Here is a 26,648-nt window from a genome sequence, read left to right as displayed (position 1 = left end):
CTGCTATTGCAACTAGTTGTGCTGTTTGTACCATGAGGGGCAAGGTGGAACTACGCTGTGAGGTAGAAGGAGCAGGTGCAGACCTCAGCTGTTCTGAGGGCTGGGAGCAAAGCCTTCCCCAGCAGAGAGCTGTGTGACTGGGGAAGGCTCAGCTCCGTGCTCCCGTCTCCACAGCCAAACATCGATGTTTACAGGGATGATGCTCTGTGAATTATTTCAGTACATCACAACTGCTGCACTGCTCACCATTAGTTCTGCTTGCTTCATGTCTTTTATCTCCTCATTCCTGATGAAGAATGCTTTATTTGATTTCTTGCTAAGACCTTGAAATAATGATTGAGATTAAATATCTAAGAATATGGATACAGGACACATACTAATATCATTACTTAATATTGCACTGTTGCTTTTTGGAAACTGATCTAAAATCATCCACAGAGGTGGTTTGCAATTTGAGATTTTTTATTCCCAGGTGTGTCATTCACCCAGTTTTAGAAAGTCTGCCTGCCTGAAACTGAGCACACAGTTTGTCACATGAGATTTCAAAACTAGATTCCTGTCACACATGAATACTGAAAGCCATATTGTTTTATCCAAAGTTTCTGTCTACCCTGCACTTTAATAGGCTTTTTTACTGCACTGAGTGTGGTTTTGGTTCTTTTTACATGTTTGTTTGGTTTTCGTTGTTTTTCTTTTTTGTTTTGGGATGGGGACGGGGCGGGGTAGGTAGTTTTGTTTTTTCCTAAATGGTACCATTGGAAAGAACTTGCTGATATGAAAAGAAATCATTATCAAAAATGCCTCCCCCAAGCACCAAAGTTAAGCTCAGAGATTTTAGCCACAATAAAACGGAACATTGAGCTATTAACTGAAAGAATAACTTTTTTTAAAACTATTTTTTAAATATCACTTTTATTCCTCGTTTGTAACCAGTATCAGCTCTAAAGCCATATAACAGTGCACATAAGAGTTATGAGATGGTCAGAAGCACCTCAAAAGACAGTGTGCTGCTTTTGGCTGGGGTAGAGTTAATTTTCTTCACAGAGGCTCAAAGGGGGCTGTGTTTGGGTTTGTGCTGAACACAAAGTTGGTAACACAGGGATGTTTTAGTTACTGCTCAGCAGCATGTGCTCAGAGTCTGCCTCTCACATCACCCCATCTGCCTGGGGTTGCACAAGAAGTTGGGAGGGGACAGCTGGGACAGGTGACCCCAGCTGACCATAGGGACATTCCATACCTTACATTGTCATGCTGGGCATATAAAGCTGGGGGAAGGAAGAGGAAAGGAAGATGTTTGAAGTTACAGTGTGTGCCTTCCCAAGTAACCATTACACATGATGGAACGCAGTTTTCCTGGAGATGGCTGAACATCTGCCTGCCCATGGGAAGAAGATACGGAAGAAAATTGAATTTAAACACATGACTGTTTTTATTGTTCTTTAACTCCATTTAAAATGAAGTATCAATATCACAATATAACAAAAGTTCCTAATTTTGCCAAATATTTTCAGTTTTCCCTTGTTGCAAGTAGCTTTGGAAATAATTTAATGTTTGCAGAACACAGTTCTGTACTTAAACATATCTCACCCAAATCCTTCATGGTTCCTGCTGTATTCTGTATTGCTCTGTGCAACATTTCCTTGCCTAAACATGCCTTTGCTCTTCTGCTGGAGAGTAGTGCCAATTGTGTGGACAAGGATCAGCTGTAAGGCTTCACCCCTTCTTGTTTCTTACAAATTTCTTGCACTTTATGAATTGACCCTCAGCAGTTACTTTCTGTAGTAACCTGTTCATAGTTTTCTACCTTTATAGTACGGGTTGATTCAATTATTTTCCAAAGTCCTTGGAGTGCGCTCTGAAATACAGGACATGTAACAGAAACAGAATAAAGATGAATGCAGAGTCACCTGCATACTTGAGAGATGCCTCATCGGTGCAATCAGCCTGTTGCATGAATAAAACCTCATTAATGCGGTGCTGGTTTTTCTGAAGGAGGGGTGAGGAAACCAAAAACAAACCATGGAAGGTGGACCAAGTATAGTGGATATTTTTCAACATGCAGCCATGTCCTCAAGCACATTTAAGCAGCCAGCCAAAGAGTCCAAGGAATTATTTTGACCTGCTCCAGTTCTTGCTATCAGGACATCTCTTGTATGACGAAACTGCAAGTAGCAGGAAAATTACAGGAACCAATGAAAAGAGTTGTTTCCTCTGAAAGTTCAGGCCCTTGGATCTGGTAAGTTTTCATAAGCCATTTGGCTTAAATATTAACTGTCTTCATGGTACATAGCTGCCTTAAGGAGCTCTTGAGTTTCTTCTGTTTGTTGGCGGACTTGCTCAAGGAGTTTGGCCATTTGGCTTTTTCTGAATGCTAATGAAAAGTCTGGAACTGAAGAGGAATAACAGGTGTTAGGCAACCTGCTGTTTTTTCCCTATATTCTAATGCAGAGATGTATAGAAAACTTTTTTTAAGGTTAGATACAATTGGTTGGTGGTTCTTATTACAGGTTAGGCAGAAAAATACCACACAAAGGAGATACAAATTCAGTTTTCATCCCTACAACCATTCAAGATTGCTGCTAAATTCTCCTGATCCAGATGTATAAATCTCAGGTGCTAAATTCAGCCTTATGTAGCAGCTGCCTATCTAGATATAGCAGGGTTTTGGCTCTGGCTCTACGTATGTAAAGATATGTGCTATATGCAGTTATTTCTACATTGTAACTCTCATGAGTACTCAACTTTTATCCAAAGACAAGAAGACTAGCCAAACCCAGAAAAAAATATTAAGGAATGGACTTTTAAGTATGAAGATGTGAGACTTCCCAGTTTTAATATCAGTTGGTCATGCAATTTCCTATTTGCTTGCTTTATCAAAATAAACTAAAATCACATTTGAAAAACTTTTAGGTTTCATCTAGTGCCCAAAAATTCTTATATAGAATAAAAGCATCAGTTCCTGAAGTCCTGCTTCACTGCTGTTCAGAAAGCTTTTCATTTTAAAGCAAGTAAACAAAATCCTCCTGCCTTTATCAGGATGTGCTCTTGAACAGCTGCTTTAAAACAGGTGAGGTAACAGCAACCCTTGAGATTATTCTGTTTTCTTAAGTGAGCAGAGATAGTCCCCAGAGAAGTTTGCACTGTCAGTGGTTGGACTTGATCTTAGAGGTCTTTTCCAACCCTAATGATTCTGTGATCTCTGTTACTAAGCAGTGCCTGTTTGCTGCTGATGGGTGCAGGCAGCCTTGGCAGAAAGGACGTACCTGCTTGTAATCTGCAGAATGTGGAGATGCCCAGCTGCTGAAAACGGACCTCTTGGTGGGTAAGAAAATTCTTGAGGTAGGCTTGAATCTCTCCAATGTGTTGCTTCCACAAAAACATAATTTTTTCTGCATAAATGGGAGAACCAATGGAGATCAATACGAGCCTTGAAACTCTTTGAAAACTGATTTTTGTAACAACATTTTTAAGATCAATAATGACTCATCCACCTTCAGCTAAAACCAAGATTACTGCAAAGACTGGCAAGGGACTTCCCTATATTACAGCTTCTGATACTACTGCTGATACTTCAGGTAAATAAAAAGATGAGTGGGCTGCTGTGCTGGGAATCTGATCCCTGTGCAAGAGGCCTGCTGGTTCACAGACTGGTTGGCCTCGTAGGTGAAGCTATCCATGAGATGATTAAGCTCTAGAATTCTGTTCACTACCCGAGAGTCTGCTCTGTTGCAAACCCGCGATGCTAGAAATGGAACAGATTTGCATTTTCCCTTACTGGGGACTCACTACAGATTTCCATTTTTCTTATGGCTGATGTCTAAAATCTATACCTTTCTAGAGAATGTGGCAAGTGTCATCTTTTCTTGCAAGTCTTAAAGGCTCTTGGCTGCATGGGACAAGTATATTAAGCATAAAGCTGTTTGTTTTCTATAGGTGAAAATAATGCTCTTTTATTCTCTCTCATTGAAACTTTAAAAATTTTGGCTACGTTCTTAAAAGGCACTTCACCACTCCTGCTAATTTAGTCTAGAATTATATCAGCAAGATTTGGTTTAGTAAGAGTTTTTCTCCTGTTGGTCAGGGAGCAGAGTTAACCTAAATTTTGGAACACAACCTCTGCTGTCTGTGAAGGATTCCATCACATTTTACATATTGAGAAAGAAGGTCATATAGGAAGATGTGACCTTGTCTGAAGGGACCCTTGTCTGAAACACATTCTCATCTCTCCCATGGTGAGGAGTATCTTAATGGTCTCCTACCTTCCTACTGAAGTTGTTTGCAAGGACCTCAGAATTGGCTAGGACCAGCCCTGCAGAATGGCAGTTCTTGAAGAAGGCAACAAACATGTGAATCAGACCTTTATCTATGGTCCACTTTCATCCGTGGACTTTCTCATGTACCCAAGGACTGTTTTATTTCAAGGGTGACTATAAAAAATTTGTAGAGACCAAAAGTGGGGGTGATAGAGAAATATTTAAGGTTGTTCAGTGCCTGGGAAAAGACTAATTTCACTCCAGACAGCCATAAGTCCCTTTCAAAGCACAGTTAATCCTGTGTGAGTTACCGTGACCGATCATGTGCCGGATGATGGAGGCAGCATAAAAGGACGGCTCAGGATATTCCAGTTGGCCAGCCAGTCTCACCAAGCACTTTGTCAAAGGTTCATCCATCCACTGGACCATGTGCAAGATGGCTCCTTCTGGAAGGCAGAAAGGTAAGAGAGCAGTCTCTAAATAGGAACTCCAGTGTCAAAGAAATTAAGATGAGAGGTCTGCCAGAATCTGCTGAAATAGTGAGTCCTTCATGCAACTGGAAAAGCAAAATAAGCGCTAAACTTGGTTAGTAAGTATGTTTAGGTTATAAAAAAGGGTTCTGTTCTGAAGTTATGCTTTCAGTATGGTAAGGCCATGGATTTGGTTCATATTTTGTTGGCTTTTTGTTCTGCAAAAATAAATCACTTTATGTGAAAGATCCACTCTTGGCCTGTTGGGCTCAGTCTGTCCAGGAGCTACTGCACTCTGCTTGCAAAATTAAATGTGACATGTTGCCAGCTGCATGGCCATTACACCAGATACAAGAGATGACTTGCTTGACAGACAACATCCAAAGCTGGGCATGTTGGGAAAATTTAAACTCGTCCTTTCTGCTATAAAGAGTGCTGTACCTTTCAAGAGTGCCAATTTGGTATCTCTGATAAAATCCATGTGCAAAAAATTTCAAGATAAAGACCTATTTCGTATTTAGATCTTTTTTTATATATCAGTTTCTGCAATGATAAAATTATTTCAGCCAGAGAAACTGGGAAATGTTACAAATAGAAATAGACAGGCTGTGTACAGCCGTGAAGTTCAGCACAAAAAAAAATTTAGAGTAAAGCATTTTAAGCAGTTGAACAAAACCACAGACAATGGAACCCATGTTTCCTGCCAGTGAATTGGATTTTGTTCTTGAAACTTACAACTAAACAATGAATTTAAAGGGAAACACAGGCTGTATGTCCAGCTGTGCTCCATCTCCTATTAGAGTTAACAAAGGACGTCTGCACTTGTCTGATTCAGCCATTCATGGAGGGTTGCTGCCATACCTTGCTTGGCTAGCTCAGCAAGGCAGGATGTCACGTAACGAAGGGAGTCTTCCTGAGCGTCGGTCAAAAGCATGGTCTGGAGGAGACCTTCAACACAACAGCTCTCTGTGATTCTCTGCCACAAGAGAGAGATTCATGTTCAGCACTTCCATTATGGTTTAGGGGTGTCTGGGGACTTCAAAAGTACTCCTACAGTACTGAGGGTTACACCATCAATAACGGAAATGTCTCCTCCCAGATCTACCACAACCAGGTAAAAACACCTTGGATTGTTCAGAGATCACCTGTACAGAAATTTTTTACTTTTACAGACCACGTCTAAAATAGATAGGAGACCTGGATTAAAAGCAAGAAATGAGACCAAGAAATGAGTTCTGAATGAGTCAGCTGGAGGTAACTGGTTGCTAGTGAAGTTGAATAGTGAAGTCATCAGCTCACTGGGAGGCCCTACCAATGGAAGCTGCTCATGGCTCTCTAAGTGAGCTCAGGTGTCTGTCAACAAAAGGGACTATCTTTTTCTCATTTTATGAGAATTTTTTTACTCATTTTATGCTGCAGTTTTTTAACTTGCTGCTTAGAGGTTCAAGGTGGATTTGAGACTGCTGCTTTTCAAGCTCCCACACTCTGTTTGTGTCCTGTTGGCATAAAAACAACATTTCTTTTTCCACTTGTGCCAAGGACTCTCATGTGTTTTAGGGAGCGTTCCTTAGAATTGACCCTGGAAACTTGTCACTCCCACTCACGCCTGTGTATTCACTCAGGCAGTGAGTGCTTGGTACTCTATATTATAAAGCTTTATGAAGGTGAAGCAGCTCCAGCTGATAACAGGATAAAGTCACAGAATTTAAGTAATTTTAAAAAAGACCATATTTTTCAAACTTTGAACGTGTGGTCCATTTTTATTCCTACTGTGAACTTTGAGTTTAAGGAAATCTAGTTTCCCGTACAACTTGATGTCACAGCTATTAGAAACTTATTTAATTCTTATCTTAGTGAAAACAAACATACTTTTCCTTCTGGCTGGTTTAAATCTCTGGAACTAGTAGTAATTGGATCATGAACAAAGAGGGGAAACAAACCCAAAAAACTGAGTCTTGAAAAGTGTGTACTGGGAAGTGGGACAAAGCAGAAATGAGGATTTGGTGGGTTTTTTCCCTCAATATTGATTACTACTGAAGGTACTGTTTGATCAAGGTATTCTAAAAGGCAAGGAGAAATAAAGTGCATCTGTGCACATGGATTTCGAAGCAACGTCAGCAAGAGAGATCTTTGTAGCATTTTGGCATAGCCAGTATCTTGCCAAAAAGGCAAAATGTACATCAGTAGCTGGGGTTCTATTTCACAATGAACAGCAGCTGAAGCATGAGAGCCAGGAAATAAAGATTCAGTTCAAAACTGACCTCAGATTTTCCTGAATGGTTTCTTTAATGAGTATGAAATGTCCTTGCTAGAAGAACTTTTTATACCTGTGATGCAGTCAAATTAGGTAACTACATTACTCATAGCAAAAATTAGACATTTCTTATTTTAATTAGTTTTTTTGTATTGGGAAATACGAATAAAACTACCTTTCATTTTGTGTAAAATATATAGCAATTTGGCATATGTTTAATTACCCACAGAATTAATTATTTTTTTAATGCTGATTTGACATAAACACAATGGCAATCTCACAGTGACAAACATCGGGTACCTACCTGCCTGTTTTTGGAAAGGCTCAGGTTTTTGATGATGCAAGCAGTATGTCCAACAATCACAGGGTCTGTTTTATGTGCTGCCAGTAACATCCCCAGGCTCTGCAGTAGCTCAGCACATGCCAGAGTGTCCTGAGAAGAGCAACCAGTATCTCAGTTACATCCACTATGGACAACACAACGTGACTTTGCAGTGAGCTATGGAGAAATCCAATTTAGCTCTGCAAGAAGAGCATTAATTTGCTTATTTAAACCAAGGATGTGGCTGGGTCCAGTGCTGCTTCTCTCAAGTACAGTCTGATTGGCACTGACTGTTGAGCACTTGCTATGGAAAGCTGGAGTCTTCAAGGTTGTGTCGTTTATTGTTGTTTCCACCAAATACCTCACCAGGGTCACTGCTAGTCAGGGGAAAGATGTGATCCTGACTGGAAGGAGAGGTGGTCAGGGTCTGTGTGAAAGGCAGAAGTACCTGGTGAAGCAGCAGCAGCAGTGTGTTCTTGAGTACCTCAGCAACTTACCTGGCTACAATAATGGGTTGTATGTTTAGATCAGTTTGTGATCAGGCACCTCTTCAGTAAACATATCCTGAACAATATCTTCTTTACACACATTTCTCTGCTGTCTGGTGATATCTTAGACATACTTTGCTGGGGATCTCTCTCTGAATGTAGTCTTCCTCCAATTACCATTAATATTAATTGAATCACAGAATAGCTTGGGTTGGAAGAGACCTTAAAGATCATTGAGTTCCAAACCCCCTGCCATGGGCAGGAACACCTTCCACTAGGCCAGGTTGCTTAGAGCCCCATCCAACATGGCCTTAAACACTTCCAGGGATGGGGCATCCACAAATTCTCTGGGCAACATGTTCCAGTGCCTCACCACTCTCACAGTAAGAATTTTTTTCCTAGTATCAAATCTAAATCTACTTTCTTTCAGTTTGAAGCCCCTACTGTGGTATCAGATTGGAGTCTGGATTACAGCACAGGTAGTTAATAATATGGATTAAGGAGGCACTGCTGTGTGTAAGAGAAACCTGACTTCAACACAGTTTGTGTTAGGTCTACAGTTAAAAGCAAAAGATTTCCTCTTGGGAGTGTTTTTCTCTTTCAGTTTCCCTCCCTTAGGAATTTAGGAGTTTTTAATGCAGATTTTCTGTTTGTTCACAATGAACTATATTATTTGTACTACTAGGAAACTGAGACACATTAGCAAGGGAGTTCAATACAAAACAAATCATTGGTCCTATACACAGCTACAAAAAAATCACATAATTCTGAAATCTGTGAAATATCAGGATCACTAAAGCAGTGTTGAAAGGTAGATGTCTTTAAAAGCTAGTTTCATCTTTCTTTTGCATAGCTTAAATTCTTTTAATACCAGCTGGCATCTTCACTTAGCTCACTTTAAGCGCTGTCACAACCAGCAATTCTAAAATAAAACAGAAAAATAAGTGGAAAGGGCAGTTCTGTGCCTAAACACAGGGCATTTAAAGAATCCTATATGCAGACATGACAGTAAATTTTCCTTAGTCTTATTTTTCCTTCTTTTTAAAGGAAGAAATAATATAGTTTTACATAATCCAATTACATTACCACTGATGACTGTTTTCTATGCTTTTGGGCCAAATGTCTTTTCTATGTAATCCCATCAACTACGATACTTGTTCTTGATTTGCTACAGCCTGAGAGGAGGAAATTTTCTATGGATTATAAAGGAACTTTCTAATATATAATGACTTCCCTGCCAAGATCTTTTGTTTATTTAGGACCTACATTAGCAAGTGGCAGTACTTGAATTTTGCTGAACTTTTTTTGGCTGGAATATGGCTGAGATCCAGATTTTGTTTTCTGGCTCAGTCCTGCCTAGTACAAGAGAATCATGAGAAAACTGTGAGTGAAAATAGATTGAGTGATTCAGATGGATATTGATCAAACTTCTCTCAAGACTAGAATATTTAAAAAATAAAGGCAAGGCAAAGCATTCCAGCAGCAAGTGTGCTTACAGTGCAATGCTGCACTCATACTCCTTACACAAGAATTTCTTGACAAAATAAATATTACGCTGTTTACCAGTTAGCAAGATGGTAAGGCAAAGTTATTTTGTACCTGGAGTGGAGAGTCAGTGGCACTATCTGGAGTAGACAGACCCTGACTTCCAGGTCTTTGCTCAAAGGAATTGGAGTTAAAAGACTCTTTTCTCACAAAGCCAGATTTCTTTAGTGTTTCAGGGTTGGGCTGTCCTTGGGAAAACTGAATACAACTGCAAGAGGGAAGTTTTCCAGCCCTTGCTGGGAATCCCTGTCAACAGCCTGACCAGGAGACTGCAAAAGGGGGGCTGAAGCAGGGCAAGGAGCTCCTGTGAAGCATTCCTGGGGGTTTGCTTCATGGTAACAAAAGGGCAGACGAATTCTGCCCCATTGTATCCTGGGTAGCATTTGTAATAATTCAAGCATCACTTGACTTGGTTGTAAAGGTTAGCTTTGTTCAGTGGTTTGTTTTCCAACAGCTGTTCCCATGGAGAAGTCCCTTTTTCAGTCACGGAGAATTCAGCCTGAGTTAGAGAAAGAAACATTGAAAAGCCTTGAAAAACAGGCCAGAAAAGGCATGGAGGTGGGGAGGCAGGATATGAATGCGAAGAGGTCAGCCTCTTCTCAGAGTGCCCAGGGCTCGCTCGCACAAAGCAGCAACATTCAGTAGTCAGGGACAGCCATGTTTGCTCGCTAAAACAAACTTAGAGATGTAGATACTTCTCACTGGAGAATAAAGTGAGATGCTTTGCTTTGCAGCCTCTTGCTACTGACCCTTTTTCCCCTCATGAAGGATGGACTGTTTCACTTCTGGTGTACCAAGGCTGAGCTCCCAGTGTCTTCATTCCTGCTTATGCTGACCACGTCTCTTTGTGGCCAGGGGTTCGAAACACTGGTAAAGACAAGTTTCAGGACCAGGGAGAAAAGGATTTATGGATACTCTTTGCTGGGAGAACCAAAAAATAAACAATATTTGGAGACAAGAAGAGCCAAACTGAGTGAGGACCATATTCCAGCATAACGTCTCACACTGAATAACATATTTACTGTGCAAATGGCCTTCAACTAATTTAATGCACTTCAATTGTAAGCTTGTTGAGTGCAAATTGTATTTTGATTGTATGAGGCAGTTTGACAAGCATTGAGGATGTTCAGTGCTCATGCAGCCACTGTGCCTTGAATAGCTCTGTGCTCTAGTTGCTGCCTCCCAGGCATTCAGCTCATCCATTTTCTCCATCACATCCCAGATGCAGGGGAGGTGCAATGTTGGCTTGTGTACAGACAACTGAGCTGTAACACACCAAGTTTTCCAAACCCAGTGTAAATTTCCAATTAGCTGAATGTATTTCAGGCACCTAAGGCCACCTGAAACTATTCAAACCCTGTCACTACTGCTTGAAGCAATGTGGCAGGACAGGTTCTGACATATTTTTGCTCTATGTACCCAACTTCTGACTACCTTCAAATGCTGTTGTTACCTTAAAACACTTACCAAAAACCTTACACATCTGTGTTCTTAAGGATGTCTTTAATTACTGTAAAGAAAAGTTCATTTATAAACAAGAGTAATCTGTCAGTATTTGCTGGAATTTAATTGTAGTCAGACGTCTTCATGTATTTCCTAGTGTTGCACTATTAATGGTGATGTTTACCCTGAACAAACAGAATCATTCTATAACTTAGGGTATGAGGCTACACAGTCCTAGTGAAAGTCCTAATGCATTAACTAAAGATAGACAGGATTTCAAATTCTGTTAGTCCCCCTTTTTGTTTTGATCCTAATTGAAAATATGTTAATATTTTACAAATGCGGTTTTGAACAAAGCTATCCATGTAGGGAAGTAATGTATATTTGCTCTTTGTTCTGCACTTATGCACTTTAAATGTGTGCTCTAAATTAGTTTCTCTGCTTTTCAGTGTGTGGGGAAGCTCTGTAGCCAAGAAATAACTTCCTTAGTTGCCCTCATGGTGGCAGTCTCTCATGATGCTGTGAGTGTCCTCCATTCCCCCCCCCCCCCCCACCCCGCCCCGGCACACCCATCTGGAGACCTATGGTCTGGGGACTGAGGGGACTGCAGGGGGTGCAAGGCAGTGTACACATATACAACGACTCCGACACCCGTCTCTCCCTCTACTCTCTCACTGGTCTCTCCTTTGGATCCCCCTCAGCACAACAAATGGCTCCTCAGGTAGTTAGTGACAGCGAAGATGCAGTAAACAAAGCCTTGTTATTTTGGGTAGGAGAGAGAGAAGGGTTGGGAAGTCCTCTTGGTCATTCTCAAAATATATTTCATAGGCAGTTTTGCCATAACAGAGCGTTACCTCAGGTGGTGGCCAGAACTACTGTTTCCCCTCTGGTTTTTGGGAAAAGACCTCCCATACCTGGTTGGGTGGGTGCTGGGAGAGTATCCAGAGCAGAGCGATGGAGGCACGACGGACATCCTCACTGCCAGAGGCCAGGAGGGAGCACAGCTTGGGCAGGGCGTTCTCAGCAACCATCTCAGCCTGGATGTCTGCTGGTGTGGGAAAACAAAGCAGGTCAGGGGGGTTCAGAGCACTGCAGGGAGTAATTCAGGCTCTAACAGTTGACTGTTGCCTCAGTGATCAAATTAGAGGGGACCTCCCCATCTCTGTGGGATGGGGCAATACCAGATGTTTAGTTATAAAAATAAACTCTCATTTGTTATGCCTCCTTTTGCTGTGGGATTAACACAAGCTTGATGGAAGATTGTAGGTTTGGGCACTCTCAGTCTGCGTCTGAACCTCAAAAAAAAAACCAAAAAAAAAAAAAAACAGAGGGGAATTTTCTGAGTCCATCAGCCATCCCACTCACTGAGTTGTTATACCCCATTTGCCCCTGCAACCTCAGTAAGTGCAGTAAAAGGCAATGCCAGAGCAGCCAGCAGATGGAGAGGCAAACCTAAAAGATCAAGCAGACCAGGTGTTTCAAACACATTAAGGAGTGGCACAGCGCTTCTTTCACTCTCAGCTCCTCTATAATTGTGACTGCTTGAAAATTAAGCACCTCTACATTTTCTAGATTAATAACTCTACCCTGGAGTCTGGGACTTTAGCCTTGAGTATGCCAGTCCTCTACCACAATCTCCTGAATATGTCATAGAAGTGAATTTTGGACATTTAATAGGACACAGTTTATTAAGGGGATGACAAATGCATGTGAGAAAATTACATTTAATGATAGACAGAACTATGCCTTGGAGAAGACAGGTCCCCACTCAATAAGCAATTTCAGGAGACATTCTGTCCTAAAGGGTTTAATGCCTAGGAAACATGGAAAGGAGGAAAGCTTATCAACTCACTAAGGCTCTCTGGATAAGAACACCTCTGCTGCCTTTCTCACTTTCTCCAGATGCTCCCCTTGCTACCTGGGAGCTCTAAGACAGATTTAGTTAGGATATGCATTGCACCTTCCCCTTCCCTTAACATACAGTTAAAATACAGAAAATGTCTCTGCTTTTAATAGGAAAGGTTCCCAGCCCACTGTGCTCACTCTGAAAGGCAGAGAGAGAAAGACAAGAGTGGCTTCTTTATCTCCAAGACATTGCTTACCACTGGTAGCCAAATTTCTTAGGCAAACACATGCCTGGCTTGAAACCTGCTTGTGCCAAAGAGGAAAAAAAAAATAAAAATGAGAGAGAGGAGAAAAAAGAGCAGTTTCAGTAATGTGTATTCTTGCCTATTGCACACAAAATAAAGATGACAACACCATCAAGTTATTATGTTATCTTCAAGAATAAATTTTGGCACTTTTTTTTCAAATTTTTAATTAATTTTTTTTTCAACTTCCTAATATCAGTCATCCTATTGTTGATGAAGAATGGGGTTCAGATGTTGGCTTTATTTCAGAATGTCTGATAAGTTACAGGAAAATGAAGGGAAAGAAATTGTCTCATTTGCTTTGTCTTTTTTTCACCTCCCTTCTACACAGAATTTCAATTCCACTCTGAACTGTAGTTTCTTGAAGTTTCTTTGATGTTGCTTCCAACAAAGCAAAATTTTTAAGATGTTATTCCTTGAAGCCATACAGTAAAAATTCCAGATACCAAAAAGAAAGTAGCACAACAGATGTGTCAGACAACTGTCACAGACACAATGATCAAAGACAGAGCCTGGACAGTGCACTTCTCACATGATGTTTCAAGTTAATAGCATACAAGCTATCCTAGTCTAAAGGAAGCGTCCAGGGCTGTAGAACAACTTTAATAATTTCCCTTTGCTTTCTTCATACATTGACCTTGTAGAACCCATGTATTTTTTACTGCAGGTATATTTTCTCATGGGAAAGGTGCAGTAGATAAACAGAATGATGTGAAGCTGAAACTAGGAGCCCAAGTTTATAGTTCTACTCGGATGCTAAGTTTTTGCACAAAGGGAAAGCTATAGCTTTACCTTGTCCACAGAAGAGGATAGGAGAGAGATCAGTGTCCGCAGCAGGAATCTGTCACCGGGTCTCAGCAAGGCTTTGTGGTGCTGGACATTGGCTGCCACGTTGCTCAGGGCAGCACAGCTGTAATACTGCAAAGAACCAAGAAAAATTGTAGAGAGAGAGGTCAGAGTGGTGACACATTGAAGAGAACACAAATAAATTGGAGAAATGCTCAAATTTACAACCAATGAAAACAAAATGCTTTTTCACATAACGTGCTATAGCTGCTATGGCAATCCTGCTGGGGCATGTTGCACATCCATCAGGACCCTGTCTGCTTGGGAATGCGCTCTGCTGCTGCAATGACATTGCTGCTGGTATTTAAGTTAGGTCATCTGCATCTACTGTACTAAATGTTTACATTGATTTACTCAAGCTGGATGTAGCTATTGCCCTAGCATGCCAAGAGATCATTGCCAAAGGATCTAACCATTAACGCTAGGGAGGATTGCACATATAGAAGTATCTATTACTAGGGAGGTATAATTAGAAGAAACAGGTTGAGCTACAGAGATGGAAATTTTAAGATGAATCTCAGAGAAATTTAAAAATGCTGAAACAGTTTGCAGAAAGCAATTCCAGAGGGTCCATCCCTTCAGACATTTGAAAAAATCTGAGTAGAGATAATTAAACTGATGTAGCAAACAATTTCATCATACTCAAAGGACTGATGAACAAACTAGCAAAGTGTAAGGCTTACAACTCTGATTCATAGTTTATTTATCAGAATACTTTTTCACTAAGATGAGCTCTCTGCTGAGTATGCAGAATCACAAAGAGGTGTCTGTGATAGGCATAAAATAGGATGCTTTACAGATATTTACAACAACAAGAAAAAGATCTTTGCAAGTTATGTCTTCCCAGAATATTTAGAAACATTGCTTAGAGCAGAAGATCAAAGTTAGGATGCAATAAAAATCCCAAAAAACCCAAAAAGCCAAAACCCAGAGGAAGAGATCTATCTGCATCTTGTCTGATCTGAAAGGTAGCCACATAACAACCCTGTGCATGCTCCTGGTGGAAAAAGTTTTGTGTCATAAACTTTCTCCTGTGGAGTGAGACAAATTGAGTCTTTTAATACACATTGTCTGACTGAGCTGAGTTTCACCAAGATGCTCTCCCATGTTTCTCCACTTCAATGGAGAAACCCTTCCTCCTTTCCCCCTTTTCATTTCTGCATACTGTGGTTTGTGCTCTCCTTACAGTCACGATGTTACTGTTTTAAATCTGACCTATTTTAGTCATACCTGGACTTCTGAGTCAGGAGATTCCAGCAATAAGGCAAGAACTGGTAGGGCTCCTTCCTTGCACAGGACTTGTTGGATTTTCTCTGCCATAAAAAAAAAAAAAAAAAAAAAAAAAAAAAGTAAAAGTCTCCTCCTCCTCCTTTCCCTCTCATCTGGAGCCACCATTCAAAAGGGATGTGCACAGTTCTTGGGTTCTAAAGGGTACTGATGTAGTCCAAATATATGCCAGTCAGTGTGATTAGAGTATATAATTTAGAGCTTGTGTAATGCAACAGTATGCAGGTATTTTAGCAAAAAGACTAGCAGGCTGTCTGATTAAGCTTTTGATGGTTTTATGCTAAAGACTGCTCTGAGAACTTGAATTGCTGGAGAAGCTGAAAAGCCTCAGGTAAGATCTTCACTATTATTTCTGTGTTTTGAAAACAAATTATTTAACATACTCGGAATAATATCAGAAATGTAATAGCCAACTGTGTAAGTTCTTGCCAACTGTTTCCTTCCACAATACAGAGTTCAGAGATGTTACTCATGATTTTATTGTTTAGCTCTGTGGAATAATGGTATCATCTTGGTAGGTGAGATTTAATGCTGGTTTGGTTCAGAGTTAATTAAAACCATTAGTCCAAAAGTACCTGATTGTGTGAGGTTCAGAATAGCACCAACTGCATTCTGTTGTACTCTGGGATCATAGGATTTGGCAAGAGACAGTAGGGGTGTAACTCCTCTAGCAGCACCAATAGCCTCTCGGTTGGACTCTGGAGAAAAGAATTAGAGAAAGAAAGAAATGCTTACTGCCGTCTTACTGTGAGCCACAAGCAGGACAACTAGCAGCACTTTGGTGTTCCCTTCTCTGATTTCTCTGCATGCTCAAAGGAAACTATTAAAAATTCTGAGAGCTTAACAGGAAGGAAAACAACTCATGACTTCTGGATTAGCCATAAATCACAGCTGGTTCAATGCTTTTGGTTTGTGACTAGAAAAATTAAAATATCCTTAAGACCCTTTAAACAGGTTAACAAAGTGCTGTACTTGCTTATACTCTTGGTATGTCTGATCAACCTATTCACAGTGTGATAACCAAAAACTACATCATTAACTGCAGGTAAGGTTTAATTAATTTAGTAAGGTATATTCAGAGGCAAGTTCTCTCTTGGAATGTCCCTGTGTTACTGACTTGAGAGCTACAAACAGTGCAGAGCTTTCTAAAGACAGAATTTTATTTAAACATTGGAATTTGAAAAGAGGATGCTTCTCTGAAGTGGTGGTGATTCTTTGCATGGCAGTATACTAAGTTGTACAGTTGTATTCAACAACCTGGAGTACAAGGAGAAGTCAAAAAATATCTGCAGAATTCCTTAAGTCTCTTGGATGAAAAACTGGTGAAAAAAAGAAAAACTATAATAAATAATCCTATAAAATTGACAATATTTATACACAGTTAAATGATGGCCAGTCTGTGGATGTTTGCTGAGAGAAACATGAAGCAGACAGAGCAATAAAAAAAAAAGGTATATAGATGAGATCAAGTCTTCAGGTGCTGACTATCTTAGAGAATTGAGTATGAGAACAAAGTTTTATACCTAGAGCCTATCTAATGTGGAACTGACATACACAGATTAGCCAGGATATTTATTCAAGTGTAGTTCAGATAATATCAGTTTAATATTCCAGGGCAAGCAATTTTCTGTCTTCTTGTGAGTATGTAATCAAGTAAATAACTTTTATTCTGGAAAAAAATGAGAAAAATAATTCTTCTGGGAAGAGTAATCTATTTAAAAATACCTTCTCCATGTGGGAAGCTATTATTCTGGTGAAATATTCTGGTCCCTTTTGTAGACAAGCCCTTTTCTAATCTACCTATATACCATTATTTTGTTTCCCTCAGTAGAAGCAGAAAGTCTTTTGTATGGGTCCAACTGGTGTGATGCAAACTACTCAGCTGAATAAAAACGAGAAGTAAAAAGTTTAAGAAAGAATTTATATATTGCTGCTTCCCTTATTTTCGCACACAATACACTCAATGAATGTTTGTGAATGTGGAAAACAACCTTACCTTTGAGAAAAGGGATTACAAACATTTGGACAAATCTTGGGCAAATTCTTTATTCTATCAGATATTGTGCCTGAACACTTGTTTTGCCAGTTTATGATGACAGACTGAATGGGGAAATCTGTCTCACCAAGATGTGTAACTGTATTTCCATCTCTGTAAGAGATACGGCAGGCTAGATCATGTTTTTCTCCTGGACCACACGTTTACTTTAAAAAATCCAGTCCCTCCACTGGTGCCACTGCATGATGCCCCTTGGAATGCTTTTAGAAGGAAGTCATGTGTTTGAGATGTTTCTTTAAAGTGGGGAAATCAACAACATCTACTCAAGCTGTATTTGAATAACTCACTAATTTAGAAATTCTCCTTCCACTCTCTGACATTTGTGTGCTTGAAAATTCCCATCTGAACAACTTTGAATGCGCTTTACACTCAGTGCGTCCTCCTTGTTTTAGCTTAAAGCAGATGTTCAGGCCCCCCTAAATGCCAAAGATGTGAACATTTAGTTCTGTTCTGAAGTACTGTCAGTTCTTATCCCAGAACTGATTACTTTCACTCACTGATTGAAAAGCTGCAGATAATTGCAACTATGTGTGTGTCCTTTTGCTGCGTGGACAAACGTTGGTGTTGGAACAAACTAACCTTCAAATATTTTTCATCTGAATGGGCTCATTTGCTCTTCTTATTTTCAGCTCCCTATTGCAGCAAGGAGACAACCCAGTTTACACATGACCTGCAGTAACACTGTTAAACAGTTTCACTCTGTACATAGTCTTTCATGCTTGTTGCAACAGAATTAAAACCATTCTTAGATGCAGAATTTTAGTTACCTTAAAGCCATCTAAGAATCTTCCTAATTTGGTTGTGCTTCCATATTTATCTTTTTTGCATAAATGGCCTTCTTGAAGGATATGACTGACAGAACAGGACACTTTTCTCAAGCAGACATTTAAAAATACCAGAGTCTGAGAATTAAAATTAAAGTAAACCCTGGAGAATTGCCTCTTGCTTTAGTCTCATTGCTATGGTATCTAAATATAGTCTGAAAAACAAATAAATGGATCCAGCCCATTTAAATCCTAGTTAAACTGGGACACAGATCCTCAACACTGATCAAATTCCAGGCAGCAACCCAGCCTATGCAGGACTGCCTACCTCTGTGCTCAGCTTTGAAAGCTCCTTGAGTGCTTAATTTGGAGTACTTGTGCTCAGAAGGACATTGGCACTTAAGGGAGTGTGAAAAGGCATTAGAACACCACAGGGAATGAAGGTAGCCTGGATCTGGAGTAGCTGAGGGTTCCCCATATTCCATGTTAGACATCTAGAAGGGCAAGAGTGTCTTCAGGACAAAGTAACAACCTTAGGTGCCCAAACAAATCACTTTCTCCACGGACTGTTTAAAACAGGTGAAGGGACATCTCTCTGTAAATCTTCAAGGGACTAACTTCACTGAACCTACACAAAGAAAGTCCTTTTAGTGCCAAGTACAGCAATTTCATGATTACAAGCCGCACTGACTATAAGCCGCATCTCTGGGTGTTGGCAAACATTTCGTTCTCTGTCCATACACAAGCCGCACCCAATTATAGGCCGCTCTGTCTTTGCAGCGAGGACCCGCGTGCAACAAAGTTGCCAAATAGTAACAGAATCCCGGCATGGCGGGGTTTACTGGCTCGGCTGGGGCCGTGAGGGCTCAGGGCTGCCGACAGGGCCAGGTGGCCCAGCTTGGCACTGCCGCTCAGCAGGGCCGCTCGGGGCTGGCCGCCGCCACCACTGGGGTCGCTCGCCCTGGCCCGGCGCTGCCCCGTGGTGGCAGTGGGGCACGGAGCCCGCCGGCACGCGTGGCGGCAGGTGGGAGGCGGGGATGGAGCCCACTGGCACCCACGGCGGCAGCAGCAGGAGGGGACGGGAGCCCCCCACCTCCCCCCGAGCCACGGGGCAGCAGGAGGCAGCCCCTGCATCTCCCCTGCTGTGCTGCCAGCACAAGCCAGCTCCACCCGCCGCGAAACAGAGTAACCAATTTGTAACAATAGCACAATGCGGGGTTTTACTGTCAGGTGCTCGACTCAGCCCCTCGGTTTGCACTACTGGGGTTGGAAATGTCAGAAAATTATTCACATATTAGCCGCTCCTGAGTGTAAGCCACATTTCTGGTGTGGGAGAAAAATTTTAGTCAAAATGGTGCAGCTTGTAATCGTGAAATTACTGTACCTAAAAGTTTAGCAATGCCATGCCTAATTAAGACATTTAAATGAGGCAATTTGCATTCCACACAAAGTAATGTAGTATGTAGAATGCTCAACCTGACAAGGATATACAATGCTTAAAAATAAGTTCCTAAGGGTAAAGTGTTTAAAAACCTGAAAACAAAACAAAAAAAGTGGGATAAAATGCAAATCAGCATTTTCATGTGGTTGGATCCTGCTTATCCACTCCTCCTTTGCAACATAAATACTTAAATGATGCTTCCCTCAGCTTTCTGGGACATCAGACTGCAACTTCCCATGCTGGAGAGGGAAGCTGGCAGAATAAATGCTACAGGAAGGGAAATAAATGTTATTAATGGCTTTTCTACAGACTTGTACACAATTTGTACTGAAGAACTACGAGTTTGCACAAGGTAGAGGAAGACAGACTAATATGATAACCTTTTGGTAACTGTGGCTGAATTTACCTGTCTGGATACCAGGAAAATATTAATATCATTATATGAAATATGCACTGTTTAACAGAAGCTGGTGACAAATGCAAGTAGTACATGCTGAAAAACTGAGTGAAAGCAAACTAGGAGCAAGTTTTGCTGAATGGGAATGACAACTTGGGAATGGAATTCCATGAGGGCTAGTCTGTACTTGCTTTGAACTAGAGAATTAAAACAAAGATGTGAATATAGAACTGTCATTGCAGTGGAGGACCAGAATATTGTACAAATAACAGACAAGTTAGAAGACTGAAGCAATGGAAACAGAATGAAATTTGTACAAAATGCAGGGATGTGCACTTGGAATGTTGTAGAGCCTTGATTACTTGGTGTCTGCTGGAAACAGCAGCAAAGGAGCTGCAAACTAAGTGATTAAGTCAGCTCTAAGATGACAAGATCACCATGGCACAATCACCAAACCTGCAAGTGTTACTATGAGATATACCACAAAACTTCCCTAAGAAAAATAATTTCCCTGCGTTCCACAATAAAAGGCAAAGGTGAGACCCCAGCTGAAATACTGCACATTTCTGGTGACTTCTCTTTCAGAAGAGATTAATCCAAAACTGAATTCCTGCAGCATTTATCTGTATCTTGGCACTGTAACAATGCCTGAGGCCTGTGGTACCATGATACGGCACATGCAAATGCTACGTTCCATTCCTGGAACATATAATTTACACCCGGAAGGACTCTGAAGATGATTGGAGAGTATCACTTACAAGAGGAGTATTAAAAGGCCTTACCTTTCTTAGTCTAGTAAAATGAAGGAACCTCATCAGCATAGACATCAGAGAGACAGAACACCTCAAGCAAAAGCCAGTGTAGACATTAATTAAGATAAGCTGGTCATGAATACATTTAGGATGAAAATCAGAAAAAGGTTTGTAATCAGAAGAGCACAAAGGTCAGAAACACTGAGAAAAATAACTGGAATGTCAGGAGGTTGAATTCATGATATGGGAATACCAAAACTTGCTGCATCTTATGACTCCTAAACCAATTGCAAATAGGTTGTTTCATCTTAAAATATGATGGAAGAGTTGAATGAATTCAAGTAGCAGACAAAGGCAAAGAGAACACTCACCTGAAACAGCCAAAGTCATCATGCATGCACAGGAATTACACTGTACAGTGGGATCCTCTGACTCAAGCAGATCCAGAATTGGCTCAAGTAAACCCATTTGGACAACTAATTCTTTGTCAACTATTCAGAAATTCAAGGAAAAAAATGGACAAATAAAATAGTAAACAGTTAGTGATTTTTGTGGAAAGAATACATCATCCATTGACTGCTTTGGAGATCTACATTATAATTATACAAAATAGACCTAAGATGGAAACACCTGAAAGCCACTCACAGTCCCTAGCCGGGTTTACTTAATTCCCCTTCAGACGCATGAAAGAGTGCAACAGAAGTTCGGAGCATTTAGGCCAGAAGGTCCCAAATCAGGTTAATTTTGGCAGGAGCTAGTGCAGCTTTCCAATAAGTTCACAATTTACTCAGCAACCCCCTGACCCTTTCTTTTTCTTCTGTGGTCTACCCTTTAAATATATTTTTTCTTTGTAAATAGTGACATTATTTTATTTGCAGCAAAATCCTTAAAAAAAAAAAAAAAAAGGGAAAGGCCAGCTTCACTGAAGACTGACCCTGTCTCCTGCTATTACAGGACTGCAAGATGGAATACTTGTTGCGGCCCAGGTGCCCAGGAGTGCAGTAGTAGATGCAACAAGGACTCAATTGATGAGGTGTGGCATGTTCATGCCCACTATCTATCAACATAAACATTATTGGGAAGTTTTTCTTCTGCATCTCCCAGATTCTATCTCAAATCTATTTTCCCCTTTAATTACAGAAGTAGGTGAATTACACTAAGCATTTAAACTTTTTTTTCTCTGCAAGCAATTTAAGACTAAGGTCCAGCTCACAAATAACCAGAAAATGAGCACTGTCTCATACACAGAGTTTATTTCTATGAGCTGTATATATTATTTGAAAGGAAAAATATCGATAGATCCAAGAACAAGAATAGAATTCCCACACTGGTACTAGAATAATTTATCAGCCTTTGCATACAGATCCAAGAATTCTTGGCAAATTATATAGCTGGAGGGATATGATGTGTCTTTGTGCCACCAGAAGCTAGGTATCTTGCACTCAGAATCAGGCTCACACTCTCCTATCAGGAACACAAAAAAAGGAATCTAGATTTGTGTAGAAGTGCCCTCCTTCTGGCCGAGTCTGGCTGAAGAGATACTTCTTCACCTGAAGAGAAATGTGTTGTTAATTACTCACTATTTCCTTCCAGCAAGAAGTTGACAAGAGACAAGGAGGACATCTGCTGCACCTCCAGGTCAGCAGAACTTAGCAAGGCATAGAAGGGTTCCAGATGCTCCACAGGCAGGGGGATGTTCACTGCAAGAATGAGAGGAAATATTCACGAGTCCCACTGCTCACCACTGTCACATTTTTCCCTTGATGGACTTAGGTCTCAGGTGCTCCCATGGACAGGCTGAGTGGTATTCACCTTCATTAAAATTCCACTGCTACAAGCAAACAAGGCAAGTTTGCTGAAGAGGTTTTGAATAATCAAGTACTTCAAAAACATCATGGCAAGGGAAGTAGCGTGCCTTGCTACCAAACAAGTCATTCTGCCTCACAGCAGGTCCTTGTATTGTGGCCACCTGTACTTTTTATCCAGCAGAAAATATATGGGATGGAATAAAGCATCCAAGTGACAGAATATTCTCTTTGAAGTAAAATCAAAATAAACAAATATATAAATAAATTGCACCCTGCTTATTGCTAGTATTTTTACCTTTTTTTAGAATCCAAACTCTTGCTAGCATTTTATTTGGGATATCTAGGCTGACTCCTAATCATAAACAAACTACCTCAAGAGGCAAGTGCTCCCACAGAATAGTTGGAAGAAAGAAAAATAAATTCATAAATTTTCACTACAATCTGGCTTCCGGAGCTCTGTCCTCTTTTGTATACAATATAAAACATTAACTGGTCACTATGTCCCTTTCCTCTCACCATATTTTGACTGTGTTACTTTCAGGAGATTCAGTATACACTAACTCTAAATACTTCGGGTTGTGCTGACTTTCAGAAGTATAACAGAAGTATAACAATTTCCTTAAAAACAGTCTTTTATAATCATAAGTGATATTTCCTTAGCACAAACTCTGAACTGACTCTGCCTATGTGATAATAAGTTTTCCATCTTCCTTGGCAAACAACATAGCATGAAAGCAAAAAACCCCAAAACTTGCTTAATGAATCAAAAGTAGTTTCACAGTTTGAAATAATATTTTTATTTACGATTACATGAAAATTTCGTAATGTTCACTGAGATAACTTACTGTGCTGACTCATATGCAAGTAATAGAGGGCAGCTGACTGCTGTAAACCTGGGTTTTCTGAAAAGGATAAGGTCCTCAAGGCTTCCAGAGCGTCCTTTCCAAGTGGAGACATTTCAAAATCTAAAGATGCAAAATGACAGCACAGGCTCAATTACATCTGAAAAGGGTTAGTTTGGAAAAATCAAAATTTACAGTCAACCAAACACATAAGGATTTATGTACTGCAACAACTCCATAAAACCCATCTATCTTTATTCATGTTTCCATGGGCAGAAGCAATAGATGAACTGGGAATAACCTACAAGAGGCGATGCCTTGTGTAAAGCTCACAAAGCTAGTGATTGGAAACAAGACAAATGATAACTCTTAGACACGTTTATGCTATCTAATACAAACACATGTTCTTGTTCTCCACAAAAATCTTTATATTTTTCTGAATCTTTGTTAAAATACTGAACATGGTGTTCTTAGTTAAGTAAGAGTATATATTTCTAATATATTTTGTATTTCTATATATATTTTTAAGTATAGAAAGAATATATATTTCTAATTTACCACATCTGAAGTTCACTGTGTTTCCTCTATTGGGTACTGAAAGACAGGATTTAAAGGAATAGCAGCATGGACTGCAAACGGGCTTACCTCAGGGTTAAATTTCTACCATGAGTCTACCTGTTCTCAAGCATCATAACTCCCCCATGAATAAACCAGATGTTCAACAACAGTCACCAAGCAACAGGAGTCATGCATGACTTCTGTAAGTCATTGTATAATATAATATGTGGAATGGAGCAGCAGAGAGGAAAATGAAAGGGACATTGAACCAATGAAAAGAGTTAAAAATGTAATGTATGATTGATCAACTGGTGGAGCACACCATTATAAGACACTTTCAGGCAATAGATTAAATCTGTGCATTAATGATTGAAATACCTCTATGAAAAATGTCTAGCTACTTAACCTCCCACGGGACAAAAAAAGTGAGGGATGTGAGGGGCATGAGCTTTCATGCCTCAGTGCAAAACACAGCCAATATCTCAAGCCATTAGAAACTGCTGACATGTCAAGACTAGCAAACTCCTACCCTCAAGATTAGGTAAGTGAGCTTCATAGAACTGAATCATAGAAAGATCAATTTAAAAATAATTAGTAATACACACAAAGGGAAGGACTTTCCTGTGTGTGCAAGGTTATAGGAAAAAAAAAATCCCTAAAATCTCTTCATGCAGTTTAATTATGTTCCTTTAACTATTGGAAACTGAATCCATCTGATTCTTTCACGTATCTGTGTTTTTTTTTGGGAGAGTGATAAAGCTGAAACCACTCAAAATCTTCACTTGCTTAAAATATCAAAATTTGCTGCCCTGGCTAACAGGCAAGTAAGATGATCAACCATGAAGTCTCTCCTTGTACCCAAATTGTCCAAACACTGTCTTTTTGCTTATTATATTTTGCTCAAAACTGAGCATAGGCTTGTTCTCTCTTGGAATAAAATACAAGGGTAAGTGTTAAAGTAAGAGGGATATGTCTTGATTCTCTTTGTGAGGCTTCCCTGCCTCCATTTGTCTAGGCAGTAAGATTTGGCCACTCAGAGAATTAACCTTGGTTCTGCTTCCTAGGTGGTGTACGTGTCCTGCTGTGGACAGTGGGACCTCCTTGGAAACCCTCACTGTCATCTTGTACTGCTGTCAGAGAAGCTCTAGGCTTCCTGCTGCTGTATCCCAACTCCCATGGATCCAAGACAGACCAGACTTTTGAAGACTGATCTCAGAGGGGAAAGGATCTTTAAAGAAAACACACATTTAGTCTTTTCAGAGAGCACCAGTGGCTGTTACAAGGGGCCATTCTGGCCTCCCCTTCATTACATCTCATCCATCAGCTGTGCAGGGATACCGCCAAGACAGCCTCCTACAGAGTCACGAGCATGCTAGCCTTTGGAAGAAAAAGTTCAACCCTGGAAGATCTCCCCTGTATAATAAGCTGAAAGATCTGTCCCTATTGTGGATATGAACTCGTGGATTTAAACTAGTGCTAAAGGTGCAACCATCAGTGAACCTTATCAGCAGCACAGAATCCACCACATTCACTGGATAATTCACCAGCTAATAACAGGCGAGGCTAATTCACACATGTTCCCAACAGCCAGAGTCACAGCAATTATGCCAAAGGTTGTTCCATGACAGATCATTTCAAACAGCATTAATCATGTCACACCAAGGAAAAATATCTCTCCTGGCTCCCCTCACAAGATTGTTTCATGTTCCCAAAAAGGCAAGTAAAGAAACAGTAGTTTCACGCCTTTCATACAAACCAAAGTAGGAGACTACACAATTTTTTTGTATAGTAATTTCAGCCCAAATCTGCTAAACATAAAGTATACCCAACTAGTTGTGAAACAAAGCAAAACCAAACAAGCAATGACCCCTTATCTTGAGATAAGGACTGTTTTTACACTGGACAGCCAAGAAAATACACTCATCCAAGATGACTGCAGAAGCAAAATAAAAAACCAAGCTTTCCTATTGATACTGTATACTAGGACAGGACAAAGAGGACATCCCAAATAGAAAACCAGGGGAAATTAGGCAGATAACGTGTAAAGCAAAGGAGATAGATGAAGAGTTATGGATCTATTTTGATTCAAGCAGAATCTCATTATTGTGATTAAGCCTGATGTCTAAAACATTTGTACAAAGGCACAGTTGCTTGGAATCCTGAGAGCTCAATGACTGTTGTTCCAGGGTGACTTTGATTTTCCCAATATATGGTCCAGACATTTCCAGCATAAGTCCAAGTGTTCAGCCAATACAGAGGTTCCCAACTGTGTACATCACATTGTGATGTGCCCACTCACAGCTCAGCACTCACATAGCATCCAGTCTTAGCAAAGCCCATGTCCAATTTTGTCAGCTCCTTTTGACTGACTTCAAAAAATAACTTTAATTTCTACAAGGACTCACTTTTATGAAGCACATTTACATGGGTTATATATTAACAGTGGTGGTAGATCAAGAAAGTGACCTAGATCCACCTGTTGCACTACTTGAGCCCTTGATGTCCTGTACACAAAGAAAATGCTCTGTAGCTCTGTAGCTCTGCAGCCTCTCCTCATCACCACCAAGCTGCTCAATGCCATGCCAGAGCAGATCAGCTAGCAATCTGCTTTCAACCCACAAAACTAACCCCCTTGCTCTTTCACAGTCCTTTAGAAAAAAACAAGTCCTCTTACCTGTTTCAATATGTTGCAGAAACACCTGGGCTGTCACTCTCTCATGAGGCTGTAGGATGGGCTTGTACAGTTGTCTGTTTTTAGAGCTGTTTTGTTTTAAGCAGAAGCATTTGCTTATCAGAGTTAAGCATTCCTTGATGCCTTGCACCAAGTCAGAGGACATCCTCTGAACAAAGCCGACAAAGTCCCGCAGGAGCTGCATGCATCGTCCACATAGCTGACCCATTCTTGTTCCAACAGCAGCACAAAGCAAGAAGAGAAGGAAGGAGATGGAAACAAAAGTTTCTTCTCAATTTGT

General features: G+C 40.4%; 1 protein-coding gene across 1 annotated transcript; it reads right to left on the bottom strand.

The window, feature by feature from the left end:
* Positions 1-1,417: 1,417 nt before the first annotated feature.
* Positions 1,418-26,582, bottom strand: LOC116993341 (vacuolar protein 8-like). The gene is made up of 14 exons (XM_033053738.1): positions 26,351-26,582; positions 23,122-23,241; positions 22,049-22,168; positions 20,840-20,959; positions 15,634-15,756; positions 15,002-15,084; positions 13,718-13,843; positions 12,878-12,923; positions 11,690-11,823; positions 7,282-7,410; positions 5,585-5,699; positions 4,565-4,699; positions 3,264-3,389; positions 1,418-2,389 (listed from the first exon to the last, which is right to left on the bottom strand). The coding sequence occupies exons 1-14, from the start codon at positions 26,574-26,576 to the stop codon at positions 2,268-2,270; spliced, it is 1,725 nt and encodes a 574-aa protein (XP_032909629.1). The 5' UTR covers positions 26,577-26,582; the 3' UTR covers positions 1,418-2,267.
* Positions 26,583-26,648: the final 66 nt, after the last annotated feature.

This window comes from Catharus ustulatus, chromosome 3, assembly GCF_009819885.2.
Source record: "Catharus ustulatus isolate bCatUst1 chromosome 3, bCatUst1.pri.v2, whole genome shotgun sequence".
Taxonomy (NCBI): domain Eukaryota; kingdom Metazoa; phylum Chordata; class Aves; order Passeriformes; family Turdidae; genus Catharus; species Catharus ustulatus.
This window is presented reverse-complemented; position numbering and strand designations above follow the sequence as displayed.

Coding starts and splice junctions, on each gene's coding strand:
- LOC116993341 (XM_033053738.1), bottom strand. CDS start 26,576: ATGGGTCAGCTATGTGGACGATGCATGCAGCTCCTGCGGGACTTTGTC. Junction 15,757..20,839: donor GATGACTTTGGCTGTTTCAG/GTGAGTGTTCTC, acceptor TCTTTTCTCCAG/AGTCCAACCGAGAGGCTATT. Junction 7,411..11,689: donor CCCAGCACCCACCCAACCAG/GTATGGGAGGTC, acceptor TGCTCTTCTCAG/GACACTCTGGCATGTGCTGA.